The sequence below is a fragment of the Scophthalmus maximus genome, chromosome 3, assembly GCF_022379125.1.
Source record: "Scophthalmus maximus strain ysfricsl-2021 chromosome 3, ASM2237912v1, whole genome shotgun sequence".
In the NCBI taxonomy this organism is placed as follows: Eukaryota; Metazoa; Chordata; class Actinopteri; order Pleuronectiformes; family Scophthalmidae; genus Scophthalmus; species Scophthalmus maximus.
In genome coordinates, this window is record NC_061517.1 from 12132664 (window position 1) to 12149758 (window position 17095).

At 43.7% G+C, this 17095-nt stretch overlaps 1 protein-coding gene across 2 annotated transcripts in view; it reads left to right on the top strand.

Moving 5' to 3' along the window:
* Positions 1-2376: 2376 nt before the first annotated feature.
* Positions 2377-17095, top strand: part of lrp1ab (low density lipoprotein receptor-related protein 1Ab) — an 81067-nt gene continuing 66348 nt past the window's right edge. For both annotated transcript variants that reach the window (XM_035644044.2, XM_035644045.2), the window contains exons 1-2: positions 2377-2588; positions 15652-15792. In XM_035644044.2, coding sequence (XP_035499937.2) covers positions 2516-2588; positions 15652-15792 — 214 coding nt within the window. In that variant the 5' untranslated portion in view covers positions 2377-2515. The remainder of the gene's footprint in view (positions 2589-15651; positions 15793-17095) is intronic.

Genomic DNA, 17095 nt, shown 5'->3' on the forward strand with positions numbered 1-17095 from the left:
TCTTCTTCTTTTTGTCTGTAGCTTCAATCATTATCATTTATTTCTATATGATACAATTACATCTCTGCATATGACTCAATACTTTCCCTTGAGACGGGGAAGACTATTGCACTATTTGTACAAAAACCTGTAGGCAGATCTATTTCAGAACAATCTTGCTGATTTTTCGTTTCCATCTACCACCAGGGGGCAGGATTTAGTGAAGAATGCAGAGGTTGAAGGGCCTCGCTGATGGAGGCTACACACCGTGCTGCACGTTCACCTCTCATTGAACCCTCGCTGCATCCTTATGCATTGTAAACTTTGGGAAAGCACGAGGAAACAACAAGGTCTATGAGATTACGATGGTATTCCTTCATTTGGTTTGGAGTTTAAAGGCAATGATGTATACGCCTCCACTAAAAACTTCAACATTTTCGAAATATCACATTTTTAAAGTGAAAGATTGAATTCCCAAACAACAACAACAACAACAACAACAACAACAAAAACATATTGAAAAGTTTAGACAACTGTAGGTTATAACATTTTTTCTTCCTTGAAATGATTTGTATATTTGTTTTACTGATCTAATCTTCCTATGTAGGAGTTGGCTAATATGAAGGTAAGGTCCTACGTTTCATCCACTAACAAGACAAAGACCTAAATGAAATAAACTGTGAATGGTAGGAAACAATCTTTGTACTTTGTTCAGCAACAAAGTACAAAGATTATTGATCCACAGAGCGGGCGAATGCTCGGGGATCCCAGACTCTATTTTTTGCAATTTCAAATTTGTTGGAAATGTGAACCACTGAAGTACTAAATACTAAATGTTCTTTTCTTTTGTTATGCATCTTTGAGCATTTGGAAAAACACTATACAAATTAAATGTATTATTATTAGTAATTTCAACTACGATGGGTCCTCCATCCTCCATCTTGAAGGCCTGGTCTGGCCCCTGAGGACTCTAGTTTGATGACTTAAATTGTTTTAGTTTATTATAATGTGTTGTTTTTTTGTTTTTAACTTGGGTTTTGGGGTTTTCTTAAATAACTAATGAACACACAGGAGACCTTTGGTCAGGTTAAAGTATTCCATCATGGAAGTACGAAGGCTGCTATCGACAATTATTTTCATTATCTACATTTGACAATATTTTTATTTTTAATTAGCAATTGATTGATTGTTTAGTGTAAAGATAAAATAGTCAATAACACCCTCATTATTCTCTGATGCCCAGCTCTGCATATTATCTTACCAACAGTCAAAAGCCCAAACATCTGGGGTCACTGTGGTATTGTAACATTTTGCTCATATTTAGCATTTTTTCTTCATTTAGCCTTTGAATGATCAAAATTGGTGCAAATCGGTTTAGCTAATTTAAGTGATTTACTAATCAAATGTTTTTCCTCAGGTGTAGAGCACCGGCTGGTTTCCTGGGGAGATCAAGACACTGCCCTGTACAGTGGGGGTCACCAGGGGCCCCGACAAAGCAACGTTGAGCCAACATGGCTGCTCCAGAGGCACCAGTTGCAGTGCCCCCCCCCCCCCCCTCTCTCTCTCTCTCTCTCTCTCCCTCTCTCTCTCTCCCTCTCCCTCTCTCCCTCTCTCTCTCTCCCCCTCTCCCTCTCTCTCTCTCTCTCTCCCTCTCTCTCTCTCTCTCTCTCTCTCTCTCTCTCTCTCTCTCTCTCTCTCTCTCTCTCTCTCTCTCTCTCTCTCTCCCCCCCCTCTCTCTCTCTCTCTCCCTCTCTCTCTCTCTCTCTCTCCCTCTCTCTCTCTCTCTCTCTCTCTCTCTCTCCCCCTCTCTCCCACCTCCACGGTTGGTGAAAAAGAGCATGAAATAGGAGAAAAGGAGGTGTGTTGGAGCATGCGCAGACAGGCGCTCGCCGCTTCGATATATCCCTTTTTTTTTTTGTTGGTGAGGAGTCGATCGTTACGTCACGGGCTCGTCCACAGCGCCGGAGAGAGAGAGAGAGAGAGATCCACCATCCATTCATGCAGCCGCAAGCACGGGGAGACACTGCAAGGGAAGGGAACGCTTTTACTTTGTACCATTTTTTCGCTCGCGTTTCTCCACTTTGCCACGGACGGAGCTGAGCGCAGCGGAGCCGGCGGCTGCAGGGGAGCTGTGCGAGCGGACGACCCCGGTGGGGCATGGTGTGCTGAGACAAGGGGAGCCCGGCCAGCACGCAGACACCGAGCTTCGCCCTGTGCATCATGTCTGACCGCCGATAATCAATTAGACATCTACATGACCGCGCCGCCGCCGCGCCGCCGCCTATAGCCTCGCCGGGCTGCAGCGAGTCCCCCCTGATTGCACAGAGCCACCGGGAAGCGGCCAGCGCGCGGGGCCGCCGGGGCCGCGGGGGGCGGGCGGTGGGGGGCACCGCACGGACGGACGGACAATCGCACCCCGGACCACTGGCGGGGGGGCTCGGATGAGGCGGTCGATCGGCTCGTTTGGTTTCAGAGATCCGGCCAACTTTGCCCCCGGTCCCTTCTAACGGCGGTGCCGCCGGGCATTGCGCTGGAGATGGCGATGAGGTGGCTCTGCTTGGGATTTATGCTCTGCGTGGAGATCGTGTCTCCTAACGGTGCCACCGTAGGTAAGAAGCCCTGTTGTGTTCTCTTGCACTGCGAACCACTTTCTTCTGTCTTCATCTCTCTCTCTCTCTCTCTGCAAAGCATCTCTGCACAGGCCTGTTGTTCACCAGAGTTGGAGGCAACATCGCCAATAATAAAAAAAAAACCCACCCCCAACACAGCCAACCAAACCAGTGCGTGTTCACAATGACACCGTGCGCTCTTCAGAGAGGATCGATCGCGAAGGGGAAAAAGCCTCGAATCAAGAGAAAGTATAGCGCACAAATAACAAGCGGTGGCCTAAAACCTGCCTGCGTTTCCCCCCCCCCAGCAGTGGCAGACGGAACGGGCCTGGCGCACAGTGGGGCTCATTCACAGTGGGGACATCCAGCAGGTACAAGGCGAGATCGCAAACACTTACTGGAACGAGCCCCTTGTCGACAGAAATACTAAATCATTCCATGACTTACATGCGACAAAATGGCTCAACCCCCACATCCAAAACATCCAATTCCTCTGTGTGGCCATACCATAGTGGTAGCTATACCATCCAAACAAAATACAATAAATAAAAAAGCGTGCTGTTTATATATATATATATATATATATATATATATATATATATATATATATATATATATATATATATATATATATATAAAGCGCGCGGGAGCCGTCGCTCCGCATCCGTTGTCCACGTTTGTGTTCGGTGACTTTGCGCATGTGAACACAACGGTGGTGTTGCGCTTGTGTGATCGAGACGGCGCGACTTGTCCCTGCCTGTACACACAGCTGCCCGCGAAGGAGTCGCCGTTTATCGGTGACAGTCAGGCACCGTCGTGCCCGGATCCTCCTGAATGCTCCCGAGTCCCATCATGGTGAATAACCACAGCCTCTCAACGCACCGCAGACCTGTTGAGCCAACAGCTGCTTTTTCTCCCCTGAGCACTTGGAGGCAACGCTGGAAAGTGCAGAGCAGTGGGGCCTGCACATCATATTCTGGAGTCTGCCAGTCATCCAGAATGTATTTGTGTGTCTGTTAAAACCTGTATTGGATGAAGTCATGTAGCACTGCCGCCCTCTGTCCCATTCAGGTCTGACCTGTAGATGTTTTTAATATCAGTCCAACAGTGGAGCTCACTCTTCTGGTCCATGTTCACTCTGATGTTGTGACACTAGGATCCAGCCACTGCTCTTCTGCCCTTCTCTGCTTTGGAAGATCTCACGTAAGAGTCATTGGATTTTTGATGTTGGCTGCTGCTCAAGGCTAGTGGGGGCTATATGATTCAGGAGTCTGCAAGCTCCTCCCTCCTCCATCAGTATGTAACATCTGGACACAGGGAGACCATTAATCCAACTTTAGATGCGCCACTGCAAGGGGTGGGGTTGGGCGCGGATGGTGGGGGAGAGGTGAGGCGAAATTCAAGAATCCGCCCGGGATATTCTCCGGGTATGGCAGCGCAGTTACATCACAGGGAGTTAGGGACAGTAGTGTGTGTGTGTGTGTGTGTGTGTGTGTGTGTGTGTGTGTGTGTGTGTGTGTGTGTGTGTGTGTGTGTGTGTGTGTGTGTGTGTGTGTGTGTGTGTGTGTGTGTGTGTGTGTGTGTGTGTGTGTGTGTGTGTGTGTGTGTGTGTGTGTGTGTGATGTCATTACTAACCACTGATGTACCAGCCTCTCTGCTTGGTCCAGTGTTTGGTAGAAGAAAGTGAGTGGATGCAAACCCCGAGGCCGGCCACTCGGAATGGATTTGTCTGGATCACCACTGGTTCACAGCATGAATTAATGAATGAGAAAGGATTAGTGACAGCGGGGTCAAAAGGCCGTAGTTCACAGTTAAACATTGGACAGACCTCTTTGTTTGTTGTTTATCTTTTGAAGCCGACTTACGTTTATTATTGTGGGTGTTAATGGTGTTTCCCTTTTTAGACGGAGAAAATCCAGTCCAATTCTTTGAGCCTAGTTGACCTACTTTATCCGTTGTTATATGATGGAATGTGACTATACATAGATGCTGTTTGAATTGGTGATCGTTGTGTGGATGCAGATAACAGTTATCTTAATCACTGATTAATCAGCACTTCATTTTGGCAATGAATTCATAAATTGTTTGGTCTTCACACTGCAAGGGAAGTGCAGGAAAAAAAAAATGCAGAACACAGTTTCCTAGATCCCAGAGTGACATGTAACGATTGTCCAACCATCAGCACGAAACCCAAATATATTCAGTTTTTGATTATAATAGAACAGAGTGAAGTATTGAATTGTAATTATTGTAGTATTGTAAGTAGTGAAATAGTGAAGTAGAATACCCGATAAATCAATTGTCAGATAATGAACTGGCAACTGTTTAGATCGTTTAATCATTTTAAATCATCTTTTTTTTTAAATCTAAAAACGCCCAAACTTTCTGAAGTTCCAGCTTCACAATTGCAACTTTTCTTTGTTGTATGTGAGGTTTTTTATGTTTATTTTGGGGTTTTGGACTTTTGATTGAACAAAACAAGTAATTTGAGGATGACACTTATAAATGTGGGTAATTGTGATTGTGACTTTTCACTATTTCCGCATCATTTTATAATCGATCGAAACGATCAACTGCAAATGGAGACAGTCGTAACTTGCGATCTCAATCAAATTGGTTCCAACTGAACAATTAATCAACCAACTGTTTCAGCTCGGCTCAACATTACAGCAAATGCCTCGGCTCTTTTTCTGGAAAAAAATGTCTGATTTGTAGTTTTGATTTACATTATTTTGCAGCCTATGTTTTTGGATCTCAACAAGCTCTAAGCAGCAGAAGAATCCTGTTTGTGAAAAGTGTAAATGTGGGTCAGAGGCTAAAGAGGTTGAATTCCTGAGGAGCCTACACTCTGTTTGCCTGACCTTTTTATTGGGACCTGGCTATGCATTTTTCTTAGAACTGTCACTGGAAACATCTGCTGGAAAAATTCAGCATCCTTCATACAAATTCTACAGATAATAGAACTCGGATTGCCGTCTGCAGCTCTTCCGAACAGTGGCCACTGGGGAGTGGTTATTGTAGCCCGGCACACCTGAGGTTATCTGTGGACCGCACTCGTTATCACATAATGCAGATAATCCCCAGCGAGCTTTTCTGCCATTCAGAGTCTTCTCACAAAGAAACAGAGGATAAAATAAACCATGGAATATTTGCAGTGAAATGTGGCCAAGTGTCCAGTTCTGATACATTCTTTGGCTGGGCTTTTGCGAAAAATCTGATGTAAAGCTTATGTGCAGGTGTTTTGCATTTAGGTCCCGATCTAGTGAAAGTATTTGTGAAATGATAATAGCAGACGGTGGGATTCTTGACCGAAACTGCAGAAAAGATCCGCCGTTCTCTCCCTCGACTTCCTGCACTGCATCGCAATCGACTGTGTCTAGAAGGTAAAAGCAGACGAGGGTAAGCGTCTGCAGTGTTGTCCCTGGCGTACTGAAGGCGTGAGACCGCAGATGAAAGAGTGTTTGTTAATTGTGAATAGCAGGGGGTGCACTGTAATTGGTGTTTTCTGCGAGCTGCACCACTGTTTACCCTGTTTAGCATCTAAGACCCAAAAAAAGGCACAGAGCGGCTTCTTTAACAAAGTCGGGAGCGTGAGGGAGTGTGTGTGTTGATGCGGCTTTGCAGGATTCATTGGGTCTCTGTAGGCGATTAAATCAGGCTATGCCGGTGCATTTTCTGCTTTCTTTCCCTGTCATTTATATCATGATGTCTCTTAGAAAGTAGGTTCTTTGAACATGCCACATATGAACAAAACCCACTTTACTAATGGAATAGGGAAATAGACCGGTTTTTCTATGCCCTCCATAAAGGGAGTGCACAGACTTGCTCAAATGTTACAAAGGGTTGCAATGTTTGCCCCGATACCTGGCACAGCTGTGAGAATACTGGCTTTACCCACTCGCGCTCATGCACGCCGCCGATGTTGCTGGTGTTGCTGGCTCTGCGCTTGGCTGGAGAATCGATTTGATCGCAGGGACCCCTGGTTGCTTTCACACCTGGTCCGAGTGGAGGATCTAATATATGGCGATAAGATTCCAATTTCGTGGACTGCTGCACGGTGTCGAAACTATTTACTCTCATTAGAGTCTCTGATCTGGTCTGAATTCATTATTTTCGTCCGTTGGACCAGTTGCAGCACTGGTCAGCTGGGTGGCTTGTGTCTAAAGCTGTCTTCAGACCTGAACTCCGGAAAATGTCTGGAAAATCGGGACATATGAAGAATGCCGCAGGACATTGTACGAGTCAGACACATCAACAACAGCAGGAACATTTCTGGAACGTTTAAGTGAGGGGTAGAGCGCCCACTCTTCCGCAGTGAATCTTCCATAAATGTTCCTGCTGTTTTCTCACATGGGCTCACTGGGACATTTTCCAGAAATTTTCCGAGGGGGCTGGCAGGAAAAGATCTGGGAAAATGTCCGGAGCAACCTTTCAGACGTTTGCCTTCTCACATGTTAAACAGCCCATCTGGAAAAGTTCAGGGAAATGTCTGGACTTCAGTGCATGTCTGAAAGCAGCTGGACTGAAATTACACTATTGATCAGCTGGCTGAGTTCTGGGAGTTTCCCCATTGGCTGTTTGCTCTTTCAAAATGAATTGGCATAAAGAGTTTTGTCCCCCTTTAGCGACTTGTTTCCAAAAAAACACTCATCGACAAATCTATCGACAAACCTTAGCTACTTTCTGTAGAAGACAATTGCCAGTGCTGCCCTGCGAGCGAGAGTGACGCCTCTCTCTGCGTCTGCAGGCGGAGCAGCGGTTTGTTACCCAGACTATCTGACAGACAAGCAACATGAAACATGACATGCATCCCTGAACATTTGTCGACATTGGAGGAGCTGTATGTGTGAGCAGTGCACAAATGACCGAACCAGTTTACCCAGACATTAACCAAATGTTGCCCAACAGCTCCCTTGTACAAAGTCCAGCTAATGTCTGATTGAGCCAATGTGCAAAGAGAAAAAGGGCTAAACGTGTCAGACACTGGACAGAATGTTAATACACTGATGTCATTGATATGCTAATAAACGTATTGTGGCTCCACAGCACATTGATTCTTCAAAGTTCAGCCATATACTAGGTGTTGACCTTGTTCATGAGACTGAAATACCACTGCTAGTACGTCAGGGTGATATGACGCTGCCGTTGGATGATATGGGCTAAACTTTATCTCGTATGTCAATGGATGAATTAGACCACTGTGAACAACTGTTGGACTACTTTATTGTGATATTTGATTGTTTTATGATTTTTGAACAAATGTGATTAAGTTCTTTTAAGGTGCCTTATTTGCTAGATTAGCCCCAAAACTAACCAATCATCTGATAATTACTTCAGCACAGCATTTTTACTTCAGCACAGCATTTCAAACCAACAACAAGATACTGGCTCTTAGTAAAACTAATTAATATAACTGATATCCTCTTATTCAATATACTATATTATTCCCATAAAATACTTGAAATACATGAGTAAAATTACAAATTTATTAATGAAATTTTGTTGTCAACACCGACATTATCAACAAAAGCCCCTTGCGAAGGATTGAAAAGGTCAAGATATTAAGAAAACATTAAGTATGACAGTAATGAAATAGCATTCATGATGTCATGCTATTCAAAATGATTAGGCTTTAATCACACACAAGCATACTTCTTATTAAACATAGATACAACACACTTCCTTTGCCCGCTGATACATTCAAGTTTTATCAGCCACCAGTTCTGGTGTTCCCCAAAAAGCTCTTGTAAAATCATTCCTGAGGAAAGTGTTTGTAATCTCAGTCAAGAGGTGTTTCTGAAAGACGTGTTGACCTCATTGATGCTGTCACAGAAAACCAAATGTCAAGGCTGGTTCCACTTTTTGAAGTGAACACTCAAGCGTCATGTGTTTAGATTTCAAAAACATAAAAATTACAGCCTTTTGTGTGAGTGAGGTTGTATTTCTTTGTCTGATTCTGTTATCAGCTTCAAACTGTGTTCCTCCACAACACCATCAAGATTGTAGGGTGTGTGTGTGTGTGTTGTCTATAACTTAAACTGCCAAGCTGTGCTTTTCTCTTTCTGTAGGACAATCATTCAAGAAAGCTAATGCAAAAAAATCAAAAAACTGCCCTTCAGGAGAGTTAAATCATCCATGCCGGCATCATAGTGCCAGCCCTCATTTTCCGAACGCCTAAGGAATGTTGCATGAAACGTTAAGACCTTTTATGTATCACACACATTCAAGTGTTAGGATTTCTCACCACTGAACAAAGAGGTCATCTGTTAAGATGTGAACTGGATGACAGCTCATTTGTGCATTGTTTATGAGTCGTTCCTCTTAATTATTCAGCCAGGAACGTTACTCCCTCCTGCCTCCCCTTACAGTGAATCTAATAAGGGATTCATAGAGATCCGCTCACATTAAATCACAGAAACATTTCATCCTTCAACCAAAGTAGAGTGGTAACTGAAGGACAGGGGCTAGCCGGGATGTACAGTCCTCTGGATTGCAGTGAAGGCCTCAGTTTATGTGGTCCAGCCTTCATTTTGTGGTCCCCATATCCTGTTTTTGTAACAGCTGAATCTGGGTTGACTCTTCCTCTATGGGTGCAAAGAAATGTGCTATGCAGCAGAGACTACAGGGCGTGTAGAAGAAGAACTCTCCTTTGGCCGCACCATCAGCCCATTTACATCTGTCTTTATGTCCATCAATCACACTCACTCAGTGCTGGTCTTTTTTACTGCGTTGCATTTTACTGCTCTGGCCTGTGACATCCTGCAGAGCCTCATCAGGTTACCTCTCGGGTCAAAGCTGCACCCTTTTGTTGTGCGACGACACAAAAACAGGGCTTTCAGGCACAAGAGTGGGCACAGACTCCGACTCGGTCTTCTGATGTGTATGCATGCTCAACCTCTTTTGAAAATAGTTATTGTGGATTAGAGCTTGGATAGCCACTGGACATTACATGCGCACTGTGAGCTGGTTAAAGTGCTTCGGTGCTTGACACAAAGCTAAGTAGTCGTTTCCACTATATGGACACTGGACAGTGGCGTCATTGAAGGAGTAGATTCAGCAGAGGGACGGCCTTACATTAGAAGCACATTTATCTCCATTCATACATATGGGAGCGTTCGGCACATTCTAGCATCTCATACCATAAATACACCACTTTTTACATCTGAAAGACTCTGGTTTTAAAAACAAGAGTCACTCTTCCTTCTGAATAATTAATATTGCACAAAAATGAAGGGAGGACAGCCTCACTCTTTCTCCATTCTCCTCCCCGTGGTCCTTGTTTGGTTTTAATTTTGCTCATAATGCATGGATTCTTGCTTTGAAATCCTGCTAAACCGAGCACAGAGAAATCACTTCAAACTTGACCTCAGGGGTCTGATTACATGCTGTAGTCTGTTTGCTTTTTTTCCTTCTCTCTCACTCCCCGAGAACAGTCGGGAAGACCTGAGCTCCACAGTGGAGGACCGGGAAGGGAAGAGAAGTGGTGGGTGATGAGAAACAGCCGTGGTTTTGTTCCCACTTTCTCCTGCCATTGCAGTTGTACCCAGCAACAACCATCGAGAGCCAGAGTCCTATTTATTTATTCATCCATTCAAGTCATTCCAAATTCTCCTTTGTACTGTTGTCTTTTAACAGCATTTAATAGAATCCATGCTCTGTTGCTCAGCTTAGACATTATCCACAAGGTGATTGGGTTGGTTGAATACTAAGATGTTCTCTTGTCGCAGGCTTGAGAAACAAAAGTGCTTTTCAAATAACAGTTCGTTGGGTGAACACTCTTGCCGAGTCTGTGTTTTGTGTGCATTTGGATAGTGGCCATGATCTTTGTGCTGTGTGGTGTTTTTTACTAAAGAAAACTTGCAATGCATATTAAAGGCAAATAGAACTTTTTTTAAATCACGTGCAGCATAAAGTCAGTGCTCTCCTACAGTCTTGCAGCAAAGACAATCTAGTAACAAGTATGCTTCCCTTGAATTCAAAAGCAAAGCCGGTTGGTTCCTTTCAAATCTAGCTGCTCGTTTGTAACAGATTGTCTTTTTTTGAGGCAAAGCTGTACACATGAAATCAATTAGAAGGCGCTGGAATGTGCTGCATGGATCTGGAGTTGATTTGTAGAGCACGGAGGGCCATATTGAGGGAGGCAGATCGTGTGTGTGTGTGGGGGGGGGGTCAGTGTTGAGTCCCAGCTGGTGATAGTGTCTCGAGGCCTCCATCACTTGGCTGCTGAATTGGTGCCACAACACCATTTACTCGCCGACCCATCCTGTTCCATCCCACAGAGTTCCTTTTTGGCATTTGAGATTGTTTTGCAAAGTTTTTGGGTTGCATGAAAACGAAACAAAACCTCAACTTCAGTCTCGCAAATGAAAGGAAGACCTTGAAAGTAGTTCATTGCTGTTTTTAGCCACTCAAGGGGGACTTTTCTATAGGGGCCGAGCACGTTCATGCATTTGCTCATTCACTTGAATTTAATGCTTTTTGCCATGCACGGTGCTCAGGGGCAACTCAGTGTGCACTGTTTACACAGCCCAGAGCTCCAGTGGCCCTGCATAAGGAAATACAGTGTGTGCGCCATACAAGTGGCAGTATGCTCTAAGTCAAACCATGTCGGCCAATTTGAGCCTGGACATCCACGTACAAGAAAGCAACTCAGTGATTTATAGCGTTGTGTGTTTGTCTCCTCAGGATTTAAATATTTGTTAAGGAGGGGTGCAACCATTCTTCAAATCTATAGTTCCGGTTCAGACCTTGAACTTCGACCTTCAGTTTGGTTCATAGCTCGATTTTCATACCAAGAGTTTCACGATTGGACCAAAATATTCATGCGACACATGCAGTTGCAAAATAGATGGTTTAGATTTAGGCTGTAATGTGTAATACTTGTAAAATATACAATTCTCCCTAACTTTAAACAGAATGATGATTTCACGTGTTAGTGTTGGTTGTGAAATAATAAATGAGTTTTAGTTTTATTCGTAATATAATGAGAGATCAACAGGCTTCCCATGTCAGTTTAACAGGAAGCAGATTTTGACAACAAACATCCCAGTGCAGGTTCCTTCTCCAAGTGAGGACACAAAATACATTGAAAAAACCCTTTCATTTAAGAGGATTAAATAGTTGAGTAGAAGCACTTATTCCATGTCTACTGGACAAATACTCAGGACATTTCCAGAGGGCTGCCCTTTAATCCCTTTTGGGTAGTTTGTCAGTATTCATGTTGAAAAGCTTTACTGTATCACTCCCCGATAAAGATATTTTACATAAAAAAACACAGTGAAAGATGTTGTGACTACATCAGAGTGTCAGAGGTAGGCATTTTGGTTTTGTGGAAGGCCGATGTTTTAAAAACATGCCTTTTTCTTTTTCTTTTTAAACCAGCCAAATAAAGATATTCATACATAGTGGAATTTCTCAACATAAATAGAAACTGTTTCCTGAAGACCTTCCATAGTGGTGTGAAATTCAAAACTTCTGAGGGTTTCAACAAAGGCTGAGGAAGCTAGTTTTCTCATTTTCCTCTCTGATAAGATGCACGTTTGCTGTACCACAGGGTGGTTGTTTTTTTTCAGGTTATGTTAATGCAGAGGGAACAGTTTTTCCACGGGTAAGGGTATATCATACTGATCTTACTTTTAAAAAAAAATTATATGCAACAGAAGGTGAAGTTATAATTTTTTGAAAACATGATTACCTGCCCCCTTAATGGGATTTCCTACCATTTAGTCATAGTAAGGTGATCACATTGCCCTTCAGCTGAGGCAGTAAATGCTTTAGTTTGGATGGCATTATCAGCAGAGAACTGTTGGAGGCAAACACACGGGGCTTATGGGAGTTCCTGAAAGTGGAGTATGTACCTTGATTCAATGGGATTGGTGTTTTCTGTTGGGCCAATCCCAAGACACAAAATAAAGGCCTTCTTCATCCCCTTTTGTAGGCAAAGAGAACTCAAATGGTTTTAACATCCCAGGCTGATTTGGACCCTTCAAAAATTGTCGGCATTTTGGCAGCAACTTTGGGGAAAAAGCGACTTTGCAGGCTGAATTAACAATTCACATCTCTGTCTGAGATATTTTAAGTGGGCTTTGAAAGAGGACTACTGAGAGGGAAGGATGCCAGTATTTGCCCCAGACTGTAACCCCTCCTCAGCCACAACCTCCAATTAGGTTCAGAGGTTCTCCCCTCTGTGGTCATTTCATGCTGGTGTGTAAAGCGATGATAAAATTAGAAACCACAATGTTTTATTTCCAGTTTTATGCCCACTCACAAGGAACAACTGGCTCAGCCCAGCTGCTTCACATTGGGACCAAAGAGACCGAGGGAATGCCTCCACATCGCAGTCGTTTCAGCTCGGGTCCCAGTCAATGTGGCCGTTTGTTTGGTTGTTTAGGCAGATTAAATGGCAGCGTAAGTACATAAATCCAGTGTGTTTACCACCATACCAAAATGTACCAGGACATTGGCGAGCTAAAAAGAAAAAAAAGCAAAGCTAAGAAACTGGCCTCAAGCCATGGCTAGTCACCAAGTGGTCGAGTGTGTGCATGTCATCTATCTATCCATTCTTCTACAGCTCTCTTTCTAATTCTCATCTCAGGCTCATGATATTCAATATGGCCTCTGTCTAGTGGCATCTTATTCTCTGGCATCACTTGAATTTCATACATTAAGCTTTGACAAGCTTTGACTCTGTCATTGTGTGAAGAGAAGAACAGGGCAACAGCTCTGCATTTTAAAATCCAGTGCCCCCACTTTCTCTTAATCTCTTCAAATATCAAGGTCTTGATGTGCTGTGATCTAATCCATGAAATGTTTTAGCCTCTTATTGCATTTACAACAACATGACACTCAGGCGTCTTAGTGTTTGACTTACACATACACCTCATCGTCACATGAAAAAAAAAGACCAGGGTCTGAACCCTTTAGTCTTCGAAGGGGCTGGGATTGCAATGATACACAAGCCTCATGCTCTCTTGTGATTTCAGTCACATCCCAGCCCCCTTGCGGTGCACCCCCACACCACCCGACTGCCCACCCCAAACACCTCCCTGCCTGCCAACTACGTAGGGAGGCAAGTCATCCAGGACGAGAGAGGGCTAAGTCCCTGCAGAGAATCACAATGAGTCCTTCGGCGCTGTCCTTCCCGCCCAGAGCATTGCTGCCCAACAATGCAGAAACAGCAGCCTCCTGCTTGGTCTGGCCTATGTGATTTTCTTTTTCAAGAAATATTACCAGAAATTTGGCTTTGTCTCTTATGATTTGTATGCAGGTTTGACGTGGCTAGTTAAGTGACGGATTATGTCAATAATGAGCTTGAAAATTTACTCTTGACTCAAGACCAAATTACATAATGAAAAGGATCAGAGTGGTGATGCATACCCTGCACGCGTGTTGGTTGTACCCTAATCAGGCAATTTTAACTTTTTAATATTCTAGTAATGCCCTGTGAACATGCTGTGTGCACACAGTAAGCCTTCATGCAAACCAGATGCACAGTAAAGGCAGGTCTGCCTGCCTGCTGAGAAATGTATGGCCATACCGATGTTTTGCTGAAGACTGCCTGCCGAGGAAAGTAAAGACTTTATGGATGTTTTAACGGAACACTGACGCAGAAAGAGAATGAGAGAGAGAGGGAGGGAGAGAGCAAACAGAGGGCAACGAGCACTGCACACAGCTATACAATGAATCAGTACTGCTCCACCAATCCGCTGCCAAAGTTTATCATCTGGAGATACCCTCCCAAGTCATCATCCCACCAAGTTTGGTGAAAATCAAATCATAACTCGTTGAGTTATTTTGTACACACACACACACACACACACACACACACACACACACACACACATACACAGCTACGGTTGAAAACAATACCATGCTCCCAGCAATGCCAGTGCGCAGGCTGAAAGCATGTTCCTATTCACCGTGATGTGTAGCCTTTTCAGTATTTGTGGTTTTATTTCTCCAGTTTTTGAGATATCCATGTGAGGTTTCTGCCATCACCTCAATAGGCGAATAGAATTCCATCAATGGTCCGTATGTTAAAAACTGAACAGGTGTCTTTCAGAAACAATGATCCTATCAAACAGACTTTGCCGTGATCGGTTTTCAGTGGAACTTCTGTCAACTAAAAAAATAGTCCATATGAAAACGGAAAATTGTGTCGTCAGCAGCACAGTTCCATTAACCTCACTGTTGAGGTGGCAGCACAAATCTCAGACACATGTCAGAGACAGATCTCCCAATACATCCCAAAACCAAATCAAACCAAAATGGCTAGATACCACAAGACGTGAGCGATTCCTTTTTTGTAATTTCGAGGAACAGACCCTTTAAGATAAATTTGGATACGAGTGTTGACAGACTGATGCAAAGCTGTGAAGGTAGAGCTCCGTTTGAGCAGGGCCGAGTTCAAACATGTCAGCAGTGTCGCACAGCCAATGGGTCGTCAGCATTGCTGTGGTGCACCTCAACAATCTGTGCTGACTTACTGCCCAGAACTACCGCGCTCTGCACTTTCCCATGGGTCAGACGGAGATTGAATGCCCAGTTATGTCTGTGCCACGACACATGAAAGAGCCTCTGTGGGGAGAGTTGAAAAACACCTTTAGAGTGATAAAAAAAAAAAGGAAAAGAAATGAGATGTCCGTAAGAAGAAGGGGAAACAACAAACAAACCAGAACTAAAAGGCCCCACTGTTGGTTGTAAACTTGTAGAGGAGGTTTTTTTTCCTGAATAGAGTGTGCCTGTGGGTCTTTTGATACAAAAACATCATTGTAAACTTGGGTTGACCCTTGCATGCTGCTTTAGCCCGCTGAGTTAAGATCTGTGCTATTTCAAACTTGAAATTTCCTATGTAGATACTGAGCAGGAGTGGGTGGTTGTTAGAAAATGAGAAATTTAAGAACAGATTAAAAAAAAAAAAAGAGAAAAAAACAACATCCACTTTTGGGAGAGCAATTTTTAGATTGAGTGCTTGTGCATTGCATTTTTCTCTAAATGGATTTGTTTTTCAAATGGATTTGTTTTTCATGATGTCAACTCTCCTGGTTCCCCCGCCCCCCCCCAGCTCCCAAAGATGAAGACCATCCCAAGACCTGCAGCTTCAGGCAGTTTGTTTGTAAGGACCAGGTGACCTGTATCTCCAAAGGCTGGCGCTGTGATGGAGAGAAGGACTGTCCAGATGGCTCAGATGAATCACCAGATATCTGTAAGTAGAACATGAAAGTATAGCCACTGAAAGTGTCTCTCAGCAGGTTTGTGTCCTCATATTCTCTCCAAGCTGCTGGTTCAGAGCGACGAGGATTATTACCAGATTTTTTCAGCATTGTTTCCTTGAGATTGCTATTTTTTCCAATCATCCTCCCTTAAACGGTATTTAAACAGCACACTGCTCAGGCGGTTTAATTTAGGCCTGAATGAGAGGATGGGCTATGCCCTGATCCAAGAAGGACACAGGCTCACAGTGTGCGCTCTGGCTGCTCTGCTGAATTATAGCTCTAATTATATGGCCATGTTTAGTCTGGATGTTCGGGGATGTGTCTGCCGTTGTCTGGACTCTTGCGGGAGCCGCGCAGTCCCTAAGAGTTTTGTCCCAGCCACTCACTTCTGTCAGCCGCCCCATCCTGTCATTGCGTCCATAAACTCTCCCTGGTAAAAGCCTCCCCTCTGTTTATATGCAGGCACTAATGGTGATTTTACTGTCTGCATGTGCCACACCTCACATCTGTCATGCCACAAGTATTCTCACAATTGTCTGGCAGGCAGAGACAAGCAGCTGACACCATGCATTAAAGAGGCTTGTTATTTTGGGTGCAAACACAATTAAGCATCAACACATAGGATTAGGGATTAAAATGTGTGAGATAGCTCAGGGTGATCTGTTGCATTATGATGATGTGCTCATGAATAGGCTCATAAAATATTAACTGTAGGTGGTGAAATTGTAAAAATAAAAATTCCCATGTTTCCCATGCACAGATTTGTCCTGTATTGCGTATCCAGTCTTTGAAATAGTTTGGTCTGTTAATGAGCTACCAAATATCTTCTGGTTCACAGGATATAAAGGTGAAGCTGAACATAATAGTCACACATTCTGTCTATTAAGCTTCTGTTTTTATAGATTCATACAGGTTTCACTGTGTGAATTTACTTCTAACAGCTCAACTCTTTATTTGTAAAGCATTGAATAAATTTAGGGACAATAAATTGCCTAAGGTTTTTTCAGAAGGGAAGAAAATGATCAACTCTAGTTTGGTAAATGTCAGCAATCACCAAAATGAGAAAAAAATTGATGTAAGTGTGACCCACATAATTCGCTCAATCGAGCTGCGCCGTTTGATTTCGGGTCCTTTCCATATGAGTTGAACTGAGTACATTTTCCATAGAACTTATGTAATTCTGTGACACAGACAATGGTTAGATTCATCTTCTGGATATACTGTAGAGATGGAGAATGGGGTTTCACCAGAACATCAAGACATGTTCTGCTCAATTACCCGCATCCCATGGGC